The following is a 21174-nucleotide window of genomic DNA, read 5'->3' on the forward strand; positions in this document are numbered from 1 at the left end:
GACCCAGTCATGTGCGCAAATTTGAGGTAGAGTGTTTACTGCTTAACCAATTGACATAGTGAGCTATGATTTAATGGAGTTGCGTTTGCATGTGACTAAAAATTACTCACATCTCTATAAACTGTGATCCCTCCAGACACTTGAGCCTGTACCACCCCAGACAGCTTCATTGTTAGGGGTTCCACAACACCGTATGTCTTAGCGTTGTAGTTCAACAACTCAAGTTCAGCACTCGTTTTCTTCATAGTTTCCACAGCAATCTTAAGAGGACTTATTTTTTCCTGGAAGAAGCAAACATTTATCATGATTACTTTAATATCTATTTATTTATTTTTTCTGTGAGCCTTGGATTCTATTTTATTTTCAAAACCCTGTAGATTGAAGGAAAGAACACCATGTTTCTTGTAATGTTTGTGACCAGAGCCTTTTTGCCTTTTGAAAATAATAATAATAATAATAATAATGTTCAATTTAGTGCAGGCAGCCTCTAAGCGCTGAAAAATAAACAGAAAATGTAAACAAAATAAAGTAAAAATGTCAAGCAATAAAAAATACTGTATATTCTGTAGTAATTCTGATGTTAACTATGTGTTACTTACCCCTTTGATAATTTGAGTAACCTCTGCCCACTTTAAGACACCAGGGAGCCTGAATGTAGTCTTGAGTGTGATACGATCTAACCACATACTCTTCATTGGCATACTCTTATCTTCTACACCTTTCTGAAAAGGTCGGTCATAGAAGAATTCATTTACCTCATTCCCCTGATAGAACAATGTTATTTCATGCGGAACATTGTGACCTTTGAACCTACTGTTCTCAGATGCCGTAACATTCACTTGCCGCACAGAAATATCTTTAATAAAATATGAAAATTAAGGAAACTACAACACACGTTATTTCAAGTCGTAAGAATTACTAATAAATTGTGATTGAAATAACATTTTTATTTCTTTATTATTTATTTCAAAATATCAACAGTCGTTACCACTAATAGTGTAGCGAGTCTTTTTAAAAAGGTACAGCATTGTAAAGTAAGGAATGACTTTTTAGATTTCATTATCCCACGACCTAGGTGGTCGTAGGTGGATAGCAGATGAGATACAGTACTCATCATGATACGACTCTCAGGCATACACCATTTCTCCCAGCAATGCCTATCTCCTCTCTTGCTGACAAAAAGACTACAGAATAAGAAGAAATGAACGCCTATCTCCTCTCTTGCTGACAAAATGACTACAGAATAAGAAATGAACGCCTATCTCCTCTCTTGCTGACAAAAAGACTACAGAATAAGAAGAAATGAACGCCTATCTCCTCTCTTGCTGACAAAATGACTACAGAATAAGAAGAAATGAATGCCTATCTCCTCTCTTGCTGACAAAAAGACTACAGAATAAGAAGAAATGAACGCCTATCTCCTCTCTTGCTGACAAAAAGACTACAGAATAAGAAGAAATGAACGCCTATCTCCTCTCTTGCTGACAAAAAGACTACAGAATAAGAAGAAATAAACACAATGAAAGGATACATTGTGCTTGGCCATTCTTGATAGAATCATCTGCTTTGAAAGACAACGGCTGAGCATTTGGAAAATCCGCCTGTAAGCTTTGCAAAATATTGGCAACTTTGTCACAAGGATTTCCACGGAATATGAAGCACTTGTTCTGAAATGATATATATTTCAAGTTACATTTACACAAAGGGTGCATATTTCTACTGTATATACTGCTTTACTGACAACCCTAACTGGTATAATTTATAAACACATTTTATTTATTTTTTATTTTATGTCCTTAGGCACATGTGGCCAAGGATTGCCAAGAGTAAATTAATCACTGTCCTATCAGATAGTGGTAGCCAATATTGTTGGCTCTGTAGGTATGGTAAACGGCGCCCCCTACCATTTGACACATTTGAATAGAGATAAAAAGAAACCTTACCCTTTTGATGGCTGGAAAGCTTTTACCAAAAAACTCAACCAAAAAATAAATTGGTGGCAACCGCTTAACATCGAGGATTTTAGTGAAGAAGTCTGCTTGTGTTTTCTGTTAAGGTAAAAACAAAAATGTGTACTATTGTTGTAAGGAATGGGGAACTATTTACAGAATTCCATTGTTATTAATGTATTAATGGGGGGTCAGCCTTAAAGTTCTTTGAACTTATTTGACCTCCATCCACACTCATGTTTCTTATTTGACCTCCATCCACACTCATGTTTCTTATCTGACCTCCATCCACACTCATGTTTCTTATCTGACCTCTATCCACACTCATGTTTCTTATCTGACCTCCATCCACACTCATGTTTCTTATCTGACCTCCGTCCACACTCATGTTTCTTATCTGACCTCCATCCACACTCATGTTTCTTTTAATCTAATTTATAATTAATCTATGTTTTATTAGAATGTACAACTGTATTATTTGATGTGTGTGGAAAATTTAATAAAACAAACAAACAACTTAAAGTTGAATGATGGAATCTAATACATACCAGGATAGTGCTTAGCTTCTTGTAATTGTAAAGTTTATTCTCATATAAGTCAGCGAGTTCTTTACACAACGGGATACCACATTCCCAAACCTAAACAAAGCACAGTTTAGACAATTAGATAATGGTAATGCACTTGTACAGTGGATAATACAGTACTGTAATTTATCTCTATGCGCTTAAAAAGAAATGAGAGATAAAACAAACAAGAAATGAAATGAGTTGTTTATGTTGTTTAATGAATATCAACCTTCTCTTCCAGAAATGATACTATTGCGATTAAAAACAAAAAGCATGTCCAAAGAAATGAAAGATAAAACAAACAAGAAACAAATGAGTTATTTATTTACCTGTCCTTTATCAAGGTGAACAAGAATCTTATTGTACAGAATTTCTTTTCGTTCTCTCTCCTTTTGCTGAGGAAATCTTCCGTAAGAATCTTCTGGGATCAGATTATCAGACCAATTGTAAGTCTTTGCGAGTTCCAGCAACGTGAACGCGGCTTCTGTGTGTTCATCTTTTCTGAGGTGTAGTTCATGAAGCCGGTAGATGTGCCTGGCCCACGTGTCTCGTTTACTTCGATCCTGGTACAGGAAATTCTACACAAACACAATCAATTGTGAAAATCAAGGTATTTATTTATTTATTCATCTTTTAGCAAATTTAGACCAAATCACTTGTATAGAATACAATTACACGACATCAAATTTGTAAAAAATACTGCAGTGTATAAGCATCGCATATATACTGCAGTGTATAAGCATCGCATATATACTGCAGTGTATAAGCATCGCATATATACTGCAGTGTATAAGCATCGCATATATACTGCAGTGTATAAGCATCGCATATATACTGCAGTGTATAAGCATCGCATACATACTGCAGTGTATAAGCATCGCATACATACTGCAGTGTATAAGCATCGCATATATACTGCAGTGTATAAGCATCGCATATATACTGCAGTGTATAAGCATCGCATATATACTGCAGTGTATAAGCATCGCATATATACTGCAGTGTATAAGCATCGCATATATACTGCAGTGTATAAGCATCGCATATATACTGCAGTGTATAAGCATCGCATACATACTGCAGTGTATAAGCATCGCATATATACTGCAGTGTATAAGCATCGCATATATACTGCAGTGTATAAGCATCGCATACATACTGCAGTGTATAAGCATCGCATACATACTGCAGTGTATAAGCATCGCATATATACTGCAGTGTATAAGCATCGCATATATACTGCAGTGTATAAGCATTGCATATATACTGCAGTGTATAAGCATCGCATATATACTGCAGTGTATAAGCATCGCATATATACTGCAGTGTATAAGCATCGCATACATACTGCAGTGTATAAGCATCGCATATATACTGCAGTGTATAAGCATCGCATACATACTGCAGTGTATAAGCATCGCATACATACTGCAGTGTATAAGCATCGCATATATACTGCAGTGTATAAGCATCGCATATATACTGCAGTGTATAAGCATCGCATACATACTGCAGTGTATAAGCATCGCATATATACTGCAGTGTATAAGCATCGCATATATACTGCAGTGTATAAGCATCGCATACATACTGCAGTGTATAAGCATCGCATACATACTGCAGTGTATAAGCATTGCATATATACTGCAGTGTATAAGCATTGCATATATACTGCAGTGTATAAGCATCGCATACATACTGCAGTGTATAAGCATTGCATATATACTGCAGTGTATAAGCATCGCATATATACTGCAGTGTATAAGCATCGCATATATACTGCAGTGTATAAGCATCGCATATATACTGCAGTGTATAAGCATCGCATACATACTGCAGTGTATAAGCATCGCATACATACTGCAGTGTATAAGCATTGCATATATACTGCAGTGTATAAGCATTGCATATATACTGCAGTGTATAAGCATCGCATACATACTGCAGTGTATAAGCATTGCATATATACTGCAGTGTATAAGCATCGCATATATACTGCAGTGTATAAGCATCGCATATATACTGCAGTGTATAAGCATCGCATATATACTGCAGTGTATAAGCATCGCATATATACTGCAGTGTATAAGCATCGCATATATACTGCAGTGTATAAGCATCGCATATATACTGCAGTGTATAAGCATCGCATATATACTTTTACTAATTTTACTCATTTGTACTTGAAAAGGTTCCAAAATGTCGATTTTTTTGGCATTAAATTTTATTTTAAAGTTACTTTTTACAAGTTAAATAAATTAAAAAAGACTGTTTACCATCAGGTTGTAGATACAGCTAATCTTCATAAATCGTTTATCTTCATTGTTTATGGACACAACGTTTCGATAATCAATGAGTCGCTCCAGGAGCTGAGCTATTTTTCCAATCAGATGTACACCTTTCTCTTCCCAGTCCTTGCCTTTGCTCTGTTGCATCAAACTGGAATCAAAATAAAATCATAGTTTATTAATAAAACATTTATTCTGATTTACAATTATACTGACACAGGAACAATATGATTTATCAATTGATGTGTTTATATCTTCTATCTAACTGTACTGCTCTTTGTGGCATACTCTTATTAATTATGTAGAGTAATTTTAAGCCAAGACCTGCGATGTATGTTGCATTTGTTTGTTGAATTTTAAGACCTGCGATGTATGTTGCATTTGTTTGTTGAATTTTATGAATAGAGAATGACTAATAGAGATTAAAATAGCACATATCCACTGATAATGAGAAGAGGAAATAAAAGAAAGCAACATAGTTCACTGGTTAGTATTTACTAACACATTACATATTTCTATTAATGTTGTTAGTATTTACTAACACAATACATATTTCTATTAATGTTGTTAGTATTTACTAACACATTACATATTTCTATTAATGTTGTTAGTATTTACTAACACATTACATATTTCTATTAATGTTGTTAGTATTTACTAACACATTACATATTTCTATTAATGTTGTTAGTATTTACTAACACATTACATATTTCTATTAATGTTGTTAGTATTTACTAACACATTACATATTTCTATTAATGTTGTTAGTATTTACTAACACATTACATATTTCTATTATGTTGTTGAATGTCAAAGCTTATATAAATGTTCTTATTCATACATTCTATTATGTTGTTGAATGTGAAAGCTTATATATAAATGTTCTTATTCATACAATTTGCCCAATATTTCCTTGTTTAATAAATCTTAAATTTAATATTTATTTATTTATTACCATCTTTACTGAGGGTAGCCTATCCAGTTCCAAATAGAACTGATCATTCAGGGCCCTTGATAAAACATACATATAGTACAACACATAAAATATTAAATATTCAAATGACATAAAATATATTAAAGTCTTATAAATTTACAATGATTTTATAAAATTCATATAAAAGTTAAAATCGTTGACAGATAAAAAAAATATATATACATAGAACAATATTAACTGGAAATAAATTGTTTAAGTTCACGTTTAAAGGAAATAACATTTTCAGATAGAAATATATAACATAGTATTGATAAGCAACTCAGTACATTCAGCATTTTGTATATTTATTTTCCAGCAGCTCTCTGGCCATTTGCGCCAAATGAACAACTAAAATCCAACACAAATAAACACAACAATTCATCATTCATTATTAGAGAATACTATACTTACACAGATTCAAAGAGATCCCTGTAGTTGTTATCTCCCTTCCGCTCCTGAACAACAAACTGATCCAACTTATCGGACAAATCGTCTTCCAACTGAAAGGCCAAAGGTTAAATTCACTTTCATATAAAAAAACAATAAAAATTGACAAATTTAATACAATTATATTCCCTCATTTACTTCCTCTTAACTTCCCAATTCCAATTGACTTCCTCTTAACTTCCCAATTCCAATTGACTTCCTTTTGCCTTCCCAATTTAGTTTCCATTTCACTTTCCCAGTTTTGATTGGTTTCCCTGTCAGATTCCCATCCTGCCTAATATCTGACAGGAAACAATTGTATATCATCATAGTATGCTAATGTAGCGAATCATTGTGATAAACTAGATACAAATAAACAATCCCTGAGAGAGGTCTGGTTGAAAGGAAAGCAGGTCTGTATTATATCCCAACTGAATAATGGGTTATTAACCACTGATGTGACTCATTGTGTTATCAAATAATTTAACTACATTAAATAGTCATTAATTAAAACTGACACAATTGTGATTCTAAGAATAAAAAATGAAACACCATTTCTAATCTATATATGTGTACATGAATACAAATGTAATTAACCATTGGTTACACTTTTTATTTAGAGTTTTTACATACCTGTAAATTATCTGTAACTAATCAGATATTAATAAATATTGATATTCATTGATTGATATTTACCTGACTAAAGTTACCCTTAGATTGGAATTCACAATCCATGATGTCTGATATGATTGGTAGAACAGCTTTACGTAGCCCAGAACCCGGAACTAAGGTTACACCAAGGAACAGGCTGGTCTTTGACTTAAACTCAGCTTTTGTTGAACCTTTAATATTATAATAATAAATAATAAATTTGGACTTTTAAGCGCATAATGCATAAAGCCTCTATGCGCTTCACATAAAAATAAAAGTAATCCATGAAATAAATAATTTTTAAATAATTAAAACATGTAATCGATGACATTTAATAATAATAAATAAAATCAAAGAACAACAGAATCTATCTTAATAAACGGCACATTTAAGAATTTGGTACGCAATTTGGTACGCTATTTGGTACGCTATTTGGTACGCTATTTGGTACGCTATTTGGTACGCTATTTGGTACGCTATTTGGTACGCTATTCGAAAAGAGTAGGGAAACATCCGTTTTTGTTTCCTGACTTTTCATGAATTTTCCGATTATAACATCATTTACATTTTATTTTCACAACTTTTTTTTCTTCTTTAATAATCTTGCATTAATATAAAAGAAACATGTTGATAAACATACCTAACTTGTCCCACATTGATACCGCATGGAATGCCATTGGCTCTCGTAAATCGCCATATTTATCCTGAATTTTGCTCCGTTTTTCAACAGTAAATGTCTCTAACTGAAGGCATGGTTGCGTAAGGAAACATGAAGCAAACAGGAAAAACCGATTCCACACTTCAATGCACTATAGTCAGACAAAATAGTAATTTGATAAACTATACAATAATATTGTAACTTTCAACGTAACATTTTCAATTCAAGAGATTTCAGATGATATAACTAATGGATATTATTGATTGAACTGAAAAGCATCTTAATAAAATTGTGAACTTACATGTGATATAATTCTGCTTTGAACCCCTTCATCGTGCGGAGTCTCATAAATAGATTGTGAATCTTTGGAATGAGGTTCCTGCAATTAAAATACAGATCAACAAACACAGTTTTAATACTGTATTAAAAATAATAAATTAATTGACAGTAAAAGTGTTCAATCTATTTTTTATTGCGACATAATTGTATTAGTCTTACGTTTTGGACGGCATCTATAAGGTAGGTGTGTAGAGGCTGACAAAAATACTGTGTTGAAGATAAGATTACTCTGCCAAATAAAAAGCATTATTTAGGTTATTTAAGTACTTTAGTTAAGTACTTTTGATTTACAGTTTGATTGAAATCAAGTTTGACTTTACAATTCAAATTGTTTTGATAAAAACATATTACATACGGCAACCATTCTTAATTCAAATTTAAAACGAATTGTAAATTTAATTGTTATTAAATCTCTTCACAAAAAATAAATTAAAATAAAAAACAGACAAAAATATACTCAGCTTACATGTTCAGTGCCATTTTCATAACCATCCAATCTTTTGGGAAAATAACCATGGTAACAAGATGCTCAAACACACAAAACAGTCGAAGTAAGAAGCCGCACAGCTTTTCTAGATCATGTGCCATGGTGGATATAAGCATTTCGTAATGTCCCTCCTTCATCAACTTCAACAAGCAAATAAAACATGAAGTACACAGACTCTAAATAACAACAATAATATAATAGTAAGTAAACAGAAAATCACCTCACGAGGTTTCTAGTTACAATATGTCTGAACAGGCCCTTAATCTTCTCACACAACAATATGTCTAAAAGGGCCTTAATCTTCTCACATAACAATATGTCTGAACAAGTCCTTAATCTTCTCACAAAACATTATGTCTGAACAGGCCCTTAATCTTCTCACAATACAATTATGTCTGAACAGGCCTTTAACCTTCTCACAATACAATTATGTTTAAACAGGAGTCTTACCACAATGCTGGGTGATCCAGGGGCATTTGGCCCTACTGTTTGGTCTTTCTGAATGTGTAACAATGTATTTAATAATATTCCTATTAATGCGTTCACTATCAGCTGAATTTCGTTACTCTCATATTCCGTCTGAAGAAAAGAACAGATTTAATATTAACACAAACATATTTCTTGATTTAAATATCTAAACTATATTTATAAATTATGAGGACAAAACCTACCAGTGTCAAGTGTTTGTAAGAAGCTAAGATGTCACCAACGATTGACAGACAGATCCTAAGTTCCTGCTCCCCTTTGATAAGTGAACTTAAGATTCCAAGACTAAGAGGTAAGATGTACGATCTGGAACCTGCAATACAAACAAATTCAAAGTGGGGACTTGATAAAATGATTACCCATACATTGTGAACTCTCACCTTTGACCTCTATGTGAGCATCTATATACCCTTATTATTTGTTGTTAAATACATTTATATACTCACTGCTATCTGTAAAGAGTTTTCCCTTGATAGCCTGACTTAGGCATTTAAGTTTGACCCCTGTCAAGCCACTGGACTGGGGCACTGACTCAATAGTCTCCATCATCAAAGTACTGACATCGAGGGGGCTTAGCAGCTTTTGAAGCTCAATAAACACAATGTAACAGTTCTCTAGTAATGTACTCTGAAAGTATAATTGTTAAAAAATTCACCAAATAAAATTAAATTTGCAATTTTTTCTTAATATCTTTAGGTTACCAAGAAAAATATTGATATTAACAGATGAGCACATTTCCAACCAACCTGCGCTTTTCTGACGTAGTCTTCATCACGCTTCATAAAATCCTTAATTGAGCTAAACAGAGATCGTACATCTGATACAAAACGGCCATCCCCTTTTCCTCCAGTTGTTCTAACATAAAAAGCAAAATAATTTAAGACGTGGTTCTCATACAATTGTACAAAAACTTGATATACAATAATTGGTCAGATGTTTACGCACTATTGTGGGTTCAGGTTCTACCCTAACCCACAGTAATTCCCCACAAAATTGAGAATTGAAAATTGAGTGAGAAGATTGGTAATATTTAATTACCACAGTAATTCCTGAGAATTACGAATTTGCGTTTACAAAAGAGGGTAAAACATCAGACAAATAAACTTTGCATTAGCTTTTATTATCATGATATGATATACATACTGTTCGTATAGAATCCTTGAACGAATGCAGAATTTGAAAAGAAAATGAAACGAGCTGAAAGCACTGGATGCGTAGTCATGATTCATTTGAATGTTCTCAGTGACGCGTTGAAGATAAGAAAGTAAATACCTGGAAAAAGTGAAAAAGGTGAGCATTACAGAAGGAAATATTTTACAATAGTACATAGGATAACAGGATGTTGTGATCTTTTTTAAAGCTCTGTCTACACTATCAAACTTTATGTAACAAAAAAATATGATGTGCCCATATATGCAACATGATGATGTCATATTACTATCATATTTAGGAATATCACTACCATATTTGGGCACATCACGCTTTTTTTTTGTCAAACTAGTTTGATAGTGTAGATAGAGCTTAAGAAAGTGACTTTGTGGTACTTACTTGTGAGCCAAAGCACCAGAAAAATGTCTTTCAATGTAAGTATCAAGAACGGTGGTAAACGACTTGAACCTACTGTCACGCAGAACGCCAATGATGTAAATCTATGAAAAGAAACACAATAATAATAATATCCTGAATTTATATAGCGCCTAATGTTGTGAAACTTCTGAATATTATTCCCCCAGTCATTTTTTGGATCAAAAACGTATGGAAACATACTCCCATAATGCTGCTAGTAATCACTGCAAAGTTGTGTCATGATCTTAAACTGGGTTCTCATTTATACACCTGGGTGAAGAGAGGCAAACGTACGTAAAGTATATTGCCTAACGATACAAGCAATGCCGCGAAAGTTGGATTCGAATATTGATCACAATAATATATTCATATACCAATTATTGTAATCACAAATGTTTTCATTTTAAAAATGGTTGCAATATTTGAATACTTACGAGTCCTTTGAAGACCAAGTCAGCATACTTCTCAGGATTGTCATCCAATATAGAAAAGAGTGTGTCAAGAACATCTTGCAAAATCTGTTATTAAAAACGAAACATGTACGGTATTAATCTAAAACGAAACATGTACGGTATTAATCTAAAACGAAACATGTACGGTATTAATCTAAAACGAAACATGTACGGTATTAATCTAAAACGAAACATGTACGGTATTAATCTAAATGTGGAACTGAGCAAATGACACATTTGTATACTTATTTTCATAGTTTATGTACTTACCATTTTTATCGTACCATCATTCAGGAAAACCCCTCACAATGTAATAATAAGTTTATACCATCATTCGGGAAAACCCCTCACAATGTAATAATAAGTTTGTGACCTACTTGAAAAGCCAAATCACACATTCTTATACCATGAAGGAATGCGTATACTCACCCTAACAATATCTTGACCTCCGACCTTTGACAGCCTTCGTAACGTGTCTACAACATTGTTTGTATTTTTTTTCCAGCGTAAAAGATCTAACAAATTTACTGTAAATAATGTTTTCAAAAATTACTAAAATCAAAGATGGTAAGTGTAAGCACTGACTTATTCTATGTTCAACAAGTGGGTTTATAAGAACAGACTTAAGTTGCATTAAGAATGGATTAGAGATGGAAAACGATTACATTGGGTCATGAGTAAACCTGTTTCCTGACATAAACATTACACAAAATGCTCTATGTTTAATAATATAAAATATGTATTCGTCAGTTTTTATGTTCTAGCAATTAATGTCCTCATAGGATTGTAATGTTTTATATATTTATCAATGCTATTTTTATTTAGCATACAAGAAGATGTGATTTAGTTTTCGTTCTCCAAGTGTTATTTTGTTATGTAAATGGGCCAAAGGCCTAAATTACGAATAAAATGTCCTAAACCATGGGGTCTAGTAACGAAAACAAAAATATATGTACATATCCAATCTAAAGGCTGATTCGATCTTATTTGTTCTCATCAATATTATAGATCTATATTTAAACAATTGAAATAATTACCATTTTGTGTGAGCTTAGTTGAACAGATGGTTGTCTCTACGTGAAAGAATTCTCTAGGGCTTCTGGGATAGTTACTGTTATTCTGAGCGTTTATGGATTTGTTTGCGGTATCAGTTGTACTGAATGGCAGAACTAGGTACGCTGAAGGATTCTCAAATCGATTGTGATCCGTACACTAAAAATAAAGAATACAAAACATTAGATATTATTTTTAATATATCTAGTGTATGATGGTCACCTACTGTGGTCACTATATCTAGTGTATGATGGTCACCTACTGTGGTCACTAGAATTATACATTTACTGCAGTAATATATCTAGTGTATGATGGTCACCTACTGTGGTCACTAGAATTATACATTTACTGCAGCAATGCAAATCATGTTAACATTTATTATACATTAACCAGGCTTGTGATCTGAAGGTCGTGGGTTCGAATCCCACCCGAGAACTACACCCAATTAATTTTATTTTGCTTTTTCATTAAAATGACTTTAAGGGAACATGAAACATATTGGGTAAATGTTTATAAAAACATACTCTAAATGAAAAATAACAAGATTTTATACAAAATTTACAATCATATGTCTATAATGGAAAATGATTAGCTTTTGTTCACCAAGCTATGAAAGGACATCAATACCAATGAAAGGTAAGCAGGCTTTATAAAACCCTTTATTTCAAAAAGCAAATTGGTTGATACAGTTTTATATGACCTAAGTGTTTATACAGATTACTAATGACAACTAAAATATCTCTCAGCTCTTTAAAAAAAAGCCCTTATGAAACGTCACACTATCAATAGATATTTATTACAGTATTTAAAAAATATTACAAGTACGTTTAGGTTTTGGAATTTAAACAAAAAAATCATGAGCAAAATGACAGCAATTCCTCATTTAAAATAAATACTATTCAGTTTTAGTTGTGTGTTAGTTTACCTTTCACAATGAACAGAAGTAAAAGTTGTTACAACAGTAATTGTAAGATAAATACAAGACAAATTGTATTTCATCTAAGTAATGTAATGTTTATTGAACAAGAACTTAAATGTCATCATCAATTGACTTGTTTAGTTTATTAGGAAAAACGTTTTGGAATTAAATATGCAACAACTCACATTTCTTAGCTTGTCTGGAAGCTAAAATAATTAAACATATCACCGCAACATTACACATGAATGATAAATACAGACATATTTCTAAAATAGATCTAATGAAAACATTCCATTAAGACCGTTAAATTATGTTTGAATAAATTCAAGTTGAATTTTAAATTAAACCATTGTGACGGAGGATGTGTATTACACATGGCACTAATATCATGTTACGTTATTAATGTTACTTTATTTAAAAGAAGAAATGTTTAACTAATGTTCAGGTAAGACAATCTTTTTGAATTTAAAAAATCTAAACCCAACTAAACCACTAACCAAAGTAACCCAACTAAAATGTCAAAAGTTGTGTAACAAGCAAGTTGATTACCGTGTAAACATATAGCTCATGGGGTCCATCATGCAATGTTGTCCCGTCGCCTTTCATCAACTTTACAAACGACATTCCAAATAACTTTCTCATGTTATTAGCTCTATTACCTACAGCAAAATAAAATGTACGTATTATAAAGTTCATAAGATAGACAAATAAAACATGCATTATGTTACTGGGTTAGCAAGTATTACAGAATGCCAATAATTACTACGTAAATCTGTTGCGATTACGGAGATAACAACTATGAAAACACAAATAAACTATGGTATGCTTGGCTTAAACTTATAGGGAACCCTCCAGTAAAACATAATAGTCAATAAACATTATCAATACTGCTGAAATAAGTTATAGCAATTAGGGAACCCTGCATATACAGTACCCCTCAATACTTGCTATTCTTAGGCCCAATCTTACATGCCCTGATCCCTGCGTATCAACCCTTGCTATCCCTACCATTTGGTAATGCTAGCCACCTCATCAATATATTCATTGCATAAACCGAATGAATCTCTTGGCAAATACATGACAACACTGTTCATATTTAAAATCTTCTCAATTATAAACCGTAGGTCCAGTGTACAGTTATAACCCGTGAGTGTGTACTTTAAAGAACCCAGTTCATCATTCGAGACAAGTAGGGAACTGGTTCACAAAACAGCCCTGCATCAGGAGGATTACCACCTATCTCATAGGACGGTGATTAATTTACTATTGGTAATCCTTGGCATAAAGAAAAAAAATAAAATAAAATTAAGTGTTTACCTGAACAGTGCCTAAATTCAAAGCGGATATGTGTGTCATTGAACTTGTCAATGGGTATCATCAGTTTGATGATCTCGTTCCAGCGCGGCTGGTTGGTATGGCGATACACCACCGATTTATACTCCTCTACTGGCTTCTCTCCGTCACCAAGACAAATGCATGGCTGCAAAACATTCAACATTTTAATTATTAATGTGAACATTACAAGAATATGAAGAATGATGACATAAGAAATATATCGCTAATTTTGTTAAAATGGTATAAATATAATTAAAAGCATTTGTTTAGTTTGTGTTATTCATAAAAAAAAGATCAAATCAGAAAATGTAAATAAATCAAATTAACTTTTAAAATGATTTATACAGTAAGAAAAGCATAGTAGTCAACACATAAAACCATTATTTATTTGTTTGTTAAAATTAAAATATGAAAATTTAAAATACAAAAGAGAAGACAGTTAAACATAGCACAATAGTTGACACACATAGAACATACAGCATACACGCTCATTTTAACATAGCACAATAGTTGACATATAGAACATACAGCATACACGCTCATTTTAACATAGCACAATAGTTGACACATAGAACATACAGCATACACGCTCATTTTAACATAGCACAATAGTTGACACATAGAACATACAGCATACACGCTCATTTTAACATAGAACAATAGTTGACACATAGAACATACAGCATACACGCTCATTTTAACATAGCACAATAGTTGACACATAGAACATACAGCATACACGCTCATTTTAACATAGAACAATAGTTGACACATAGAACATACAGCATACACGCTCATTTTAACATAGCACAATAGTTGACATATAGAACATACAGCATACACGCTCATTTTAACATAGCACAATAGTTGACACATAGAACATACAGCATACACGCTCATTTTAACATAGAACAATAGTTGATATATAGAACATACAGCATACACGCTCATTTTAACATAGCACAATAGTTGACATATAGAACATACAGCATACACGCTCATTTTAACATAGCACAATAGTTGACATATAGAACATACAGCATACACGCTCATTTTAACATAGCACAATAGTTGACATATAGAACATACAGCATACACGCTCATTTTAACATAGCACAATAGTTTACATATAGAACATACAGCATACACGCTCATTTTAACATAGCACAATAGTTGACATATAGAACATACAGCATACACGCTCATTTTAACATAGCACAATAGTTGACATATAGAACATACAGCATACACGCTCATTTTAACATAGCACAATAGTTTACATATAGAACATACAGCATACACGCTCATTTTAACATAGCACAATAGTTGACATATAGAACATACAGCATACACGCTCATTTTAACATAGCACAATAGTTTACATATAGAACATACAGCATACACGCTCATTTTAACATAGCACAATAGTTGACATATAGAACATACAGCATACACGCTCATTTTAACTAGATATAAAATAATAACTTAAAACACAGTAAAACGCCTCCTTCAGGGGACACCCATTTTAAGCAGACACCCCTTATTAAGCGGATACCCTTTATTAAGCGGACACCCTTATTAACCGGACACCACTATTAAGCAGACACCACTATTAAGCAGACACCACTATTAAGCAGACACCACTATTAAGCAGACACCACTATTAAGCGGACACCCCTTATTAAGCGGACACTTCCAATAAGGGAACACTATGTAAATAACGTGGGGAAATAAATGTTTTAAAACTATACAGTCGTCTCGATTAACAGGACCTTTTGTTGAATCCTAATGATGGTGTTCCCGTCGTAACAGAGGAGTTTTACTTAATTTAAATTGATACATTTAGTAAGTATATTTAAAAGAATAATGTTAAAATTCTAAATAAATAAGAAAAGCAGAATATAATAACCTGATAATAAATAAAAAAGTTAAAAATCATCAATTAAATTGTAAAAAGTAAAACAAAGATTTAGTATACAGAATTCAACAATATTTGAGGCAAGTAATAATACATTAAAACAATGCCATGCAATATAATATACATATTAAACAACGGGCATCCCATGCAATAGTTAGTAAGGAGAATCCATTTCAAAAAAATTACCTGCATAGAAAAAAAAACAAATTTAAACAGCTACAAAAACTATAACATAAAGATGCAAAAAAAAAAATCAAATTCTAAAAGCGTATTTCAAGCGAAACATTCAACAAAACGGTGTGAGTAGCTTCGGCGACAGACATTAAAGAGTAAAAATGCAACGAACCACAATCTTGTTGTCAGTCAGTACATGCACGATTATTTCAACTTTGTTGCGGTCTTTTTCGAAATCCGCGGTATTAAGATGAATATAAACATCGTTGCGAACATCTCCTGTAAAATGACAACATTTATGATGAAATTATGACCAATGAAATGACTGTAATCAGTCAGTTTTAGAACGTACCATTTTACGCATGTTACTTCGGTCAATAACGCACACAGTTACTTCGACATTTTTTCCCGCAGTCTTTCCACCACGGTCAAATATTGCTCGATCAAGCACAACATAAAGATCGTTTCGTACATCGCCTGAGGTTATAAAAAATTGCTGAACCAAAAACATACAATCAAAGAAAACATGTTTTGCGGCCATTTTGAAATATAAACAATTTAGAATCATCAACAATTGCTGGCCTTACAAACTCAAGCAACTATTTAGAATTGTATAACCACATTGAAATAAAAGTAAAAAATATAAAATAAAGGCTATATTAATGTTCCTATGCAATATCAGTGTTTGTGATAGCAATGCTAACTAAAGCTCTGTCTACACGATTTATCAAACTTTATGTGACAAAAAAGTGTGATGTGCATAAATATGGTAGTGATATGACATCATTATGTCCATATATGGGCACGTCACATTTTTTTGTCAACTAAAGTTTGATAGTGTAGACAGAGCTTAATGGTGAGAGTCCTGATGAGTCTACTAGAGTGACTCTACAGATATCAATACTATTCAAATTAATTATGCACATAACAGCACAATTGTGTTGAAATACAGTTAAATTCGTGTAGTGCATTAAAGTACTACTAAATAAAGGCGGTCAAACATTACACTATTGACCGAATCAAGTGGACGATTGTATAAGGCTAGGGTCACTGCACAACTGTAGAGGGCCTAATCTGAATATCGACAAAAATGATGTAAAAACCTGGCATAATGACATCAGCAAATCCAAGTTTTCTGGTGATTGACACGTTCTGTTTAAACAGCAATGGCTTTTCAATCTTAAGTTGTTCTAGTTCGCCATGAAGCATTCTCATTTCAATGATAACGCCTAAGAAAAAAAAAAGTATTAACAAGAGTGAGAGAGAGTTTAATATAGTATAACCCTAATGCCTGGTTTCTATTTAAATATACAGTCAACTCTCCTCAATACCGGACACCTTTGGGCCGGCCAAATATGTCTGGTTTTATGGAAAGTCTGGTACAGTATTTGGAATGTGTTTTAAATGCTAAAAATAAATTTGGGACCTTTTGGTCCTCAAAAAAAGTCTGGTATTGGGAGAATTTCTGGTTTTCAGAGAGTCCAGTATTGGGAAATTTCTGGTTTTCAGAGAGTCTGGTATTGGGAGAGTTTCTGGTTTCAGAGAGTCCAGTATTGGGAAAGTTGATTGTGTATTGTTGTTACGTGTCACTAACAAAAGAAGGAAAGTAGAAATCAATCATTTTGTATGCTATCAGAACATTGGTAGTTAATGAGAAGAAGTGCACGTGCTGAGTGAGTGTGCTTACCTAAGTTGGTGAAGAAGTGCACGTGCTGAGTGAGTGTGTTTAAGTGCACGTGCTGAGTGAGTGTGCTTAAGTGCACGTGCTGAGTGAGTATGCTTACCTAAGTTGGTGGTACTGGTTGGTAAACTCTTGCTGCTTTTGCCAGGTGTAATCAGCGTTTCATGAAGCGTAGAGAAATCATTGTCAGTATTTGCATTTACAAGACTGTGAAAACAAATTATTAGAAATTTAAGTCCCATGTGAGGTAGTTGACTAACGCTGACCTCAGTTAAAGTTTTGCTCCTTGGTTAGCCGACTTATTCTTATCCAGCCATAGAAATTATTAATATAATAATATACTAGATTTATATAGCGCCTAATGTTGTGAAACCTCTAAGTGCTGAACATTATTACCCCAGTCATTGTTTTTGGATCAAACATGTATGGAAACATACTCCCATAATGCTGCTAGTAATCAGCGCAAAGTTGTGTCATGATCTAATCGGGTTCTCATTTATACAGAGGCAATCGTAAGTAAAGTATTTTGCCTAAGGATACAAGCAATGCGGCAAGAGTTGGATTCGAACCTCGATCAGTAGTCGAACGTCCAACACACCCACACGCCCTTATGTCATCAATTTGATGAGTAGTGTGTCTGGGAAAGTCCATGAAAAGTTTCAATACTTACGTTATTTTAATCGGTTTTTCTTTTTCATTTGAGCTGGAATTATCAGCTGTGAGTAAGTCACTTAAACTTAACACTGTGGAAAAAACACAAATAAGATGCTAAGATAATTTAGCCTTGTTATATACTCAGGTATACTTTATTAATTAAAATGTGGCCAGACACTGAAACCATTGCAAACACACAAATGCCTACAAACAATGGACAAACTAACACTTTAAACATACTACAGTCAACTCTCCCAATACTGGACTCTCCCAATACTGGATTCTCCGAAAACCAGAAACTCTTGCAATACCAAACAGTCCCAAATTTCTTTTTACCATTAAAAACACATTCCGAATATCAGACTTTACGAGACATATTTGGCCAGTCAAAAAGGTGACAGGTATTAGGAGAGCTGACTGTAAAAAACAAATTGTTATATAAACAAATTAATATATGATTCAAAATGGAAAGTCATACATATATAAGAAACCACGAACCTCCTACTCCAAAAGGCCTTCTGTAATCTTTTGGTCCTCTTCCTAACGTCGTTGACGGGTGAGGGTTCATTCGTCCAATGCGTACAATGTGACATGCTAAATAAATATCCTTCAACAAATCTTGATTGCCTAAATCCTACAACAACAACATGGTATGAATGCCAATATACCTAGATAAACCAACAATAGCCCATGCTCTCCAGAGGCCCAGATACGAAAAATCCTTTTACACTCCTGGACTACAATGTAGTAGTCCGCAACCACGCCCACAAATAAGTAATGATAAATAAATAATGACTTACGCAAAAAATTGTTGATTGTTTGCCGATCATTTCCACATTATTGCTGACACCTTGTTTATTAATTTTTGCCAAATACCGTTCACTGTAAAAAATAAACAGAACTATTTAACAGATAATAGAACTGAATTGTAATTGTTTGTAACTACTGTGGAGTAGCTTTGCGTCAGGGAGTTGAGTAATTGGTCATATGTTTTGCCCTACTCTGACGTAATTTGTACTTCATACTAAGTACATTGAGAATACTGTACTTGCGAAAAAATATGCAAGTAATTCTCGGGTGGTACTCTATCCTATGACCTCCAGATCACTAGCCTGGTGTTCATACTTCTAGACCACCGAGCTTGCGCTGATAGCTAGGGGTTAATAGAACGTAAATGTATAGTTAAATTCATTCACCTAGTGAAGAAAAATCGTAGTGGTTTGTTTACCAAAATCTATTAATATTATTATGTATGTCTCGTTGATTTGTTTTAAATTTTACTGTGATTGTGATTTGTGTACTGGGCCCTTTGGAGAACAGTTTGTTTACTTAAGAGGTTACCCAGTATAAAGAATAAATAAATAAAAAACAGATGCGACCAGTTAATCTAGCAATGCATACAGAGAAAATAATATTTCTATTTTACCTAAAATATGTTTGATTTGAGGCATTGTACAAGGTGAAGTAGACGTCTGCTTCTTCACCTGCCAAGGCACAACCAAAGTTCTTCATGTTGAAATATATGTGATGTGATAATATTGTTTGCGTTCCTTCAAGAGCTGTACCCTATAAATAGAAAAAAAATAATAGTTGCTTTATTATCATTTTATTAAAGAAATACAGTACTTTACTGTGCTAGCTGCTTTAAAAAACCACTACTATGATGTGGGTATAAATAGGAATGCAAGCCATGATTCAATATTTTGATCTATTTGTCATCAACATTTAAATGGTTTTAAATTTAAAAGCTCAAAATACAAATAGGCTCTATGCACTGTTTAGCACAAGTGTAAAAAAATGAAAAAGTTGATGCAAAATAAACCAGAAAAAAGCCTAATAAACCAAATAAATTGGCCAAGACAACAGAAAAAAAAGTCTGCAAAGTTGAATCATGGCTTGCCTCTCGTTATTTGGAGTCATTTTTATAATAGGAATGCATTTTGAGTCATTTTCATAAAATGTACTACACACTGGAAACCACATTTGTTGAGCTTCTGAGCCCACATATCCCAGTCATGCTTTGCATAAATATTAAACATAATATTGCATTGTTATAATTTAAAAAGCATGACTGCCATCTTAAAATACTAAACTACAATTTTTAAGTTCATTGAAAAGGCCTAAAACGAAATGACTATTTGAAAAAAAATTAAACTTTAAATTAAATTGCATTTTATAAACATTTTTTTTCAATAGGCAATAGAAAAAACATAAATACTAAGAATAAAATCTGATAAAAAATATTTAAATATTAAGATTCATAAAAAAACATTAAAAAATGTAATTACAAAATGAATGATTCCTAAACATTTTTATTTTTTTGTTATTTAAAAAATAAGATTCATATTAAAAAATCAATTTAATGTAAACAATTTATATAAAATTGCACATCAAAACAAATGTGACATTTTAATTTTGCTTAAAACAAGTTTCACAGTATTTGTTTAAAACTTGGTTGTTATGCTCAAATGTGGACCAATGTGAGTATTCAGACAACTGATTAAAAGATAAAAGAACGAAAATAAAATATTACGGTTCTTGAACTTCAGTTATTAATACATACTGGTACAGCATTTTGTTGGTGTTAATAATATTT

At 32.8% G+C, this 21174-nt stretch overlaps 1 protein-coding gene across 4 annotated transcripts in view; it reads right to left on the reverse strand.

Annotated features, from left to right (window-relative positions):
• The window catches only part of LOC140058925 (dedicator of cytokinesis protein 3-like), a 43587-nt gene that overhangs the window by 9875 nt on the left and 12538 nt on the right, over positions 1-21174 (reverse strand). For 3 of the 4 annotated variants that reach the window (XM_072104716.1, XM_072104717.1, XM_072104714.1), the window contains 31 exons: positions 20005-20144; positions 19379-19460; positions 19077-19212; positions 18595-18667; positions 18028-18131; positions 17347-17472; positions 16596-16720; positions 14134-14296; positions 13366-13475; positions 11882-12056; positions 11274-11371; positions 10827-10910; positions 10375-10475; positions 9970-10098; positions 9573-9681; positions 9273-9453; positions 9012-9139; positions 8791-8919; positions 8320-8516; positions 8013-8082; positions 7816-7893; positions 7497-7665; positions 6902-7047; positions 6191-6279; positions 4792-4954; positions 2845-3093; positions 2498-2587; positions 1944-2048; positions 1532-1667; positions 600-856; positions 111-281 (listed from right to left, as the gene is read on the reverse strand). In XM_072104716.1, coding sequence (XP_071960817.1) covers positions 111-281; positions 600-856; positions 1532-1667; positions 1944-2048; positions 2498-2587; positions 2845-3093; positions 4792-4954; positions 6191-6279; positions 6902-7047; positions 7497-7665; positions 7816-7893; positions 8013-8082; positions 8320-8516; positions 8791-8919; positions 9012-9139; positions 9273-9453; positions 9573-9681; positions 9970-10098; positions 10375-10475; positions 10827-10910; positions 11274-11371; positions 11882-12056; positions 13366-13475; positions 14134-14296; positions 16596-16720; positions 17347-17472; positions 18028-18131; positions 18595-18667; positions 19077-19212; positions 19379-19460; positions 20005-20144 — 4113 coding nt within the window. Of the gene's footprint in view, positions 1-110; positions 282-599; positions 857-1531; positions 1668-1943; positions 2049-2497; positions 2588-2844; positions 3094-4791; positions 4955-6190; positions 6280-6901; positions 7048-7496; positions 7666-7815; positions 7894-8012; positions 8083-8319; positions 8517-8790; positions 8920-9011; positions 9140-9272; positions 9454-9572; positions 9682-9969; positions 10099-10374; positions 10476-10826; positions 10911-11273; positions 11372-11881; positions 12057-13365; positions 13476-14133; positions 14297-16415; positions 16523-16595; positions 16721-17346; positions 17473-18027; positions 18132-18594; positions 18668-19076; positions 19213-19378; positions 19461-20004; positions 20145-21174 lie in introns of all 4 variants that reach the window. The other variant, XM_072104715.1, reaches the window with a different exon arrangement.

Source organism: Antedon mediterranea, chromosome 9 (assembly GCF_964355755.1).
Source record: "Antedon mediterranea chromosome 9, ecAntMedi1.1, whole genome shotgun sequence".
NCBI classification, from domain to species: domain Eukaryota; kingdom Metazoa; phylum Echinodermata; class Crinoidea; order Comatulida; family Antedonidae; genus Antedon; species Antedon mediterranea.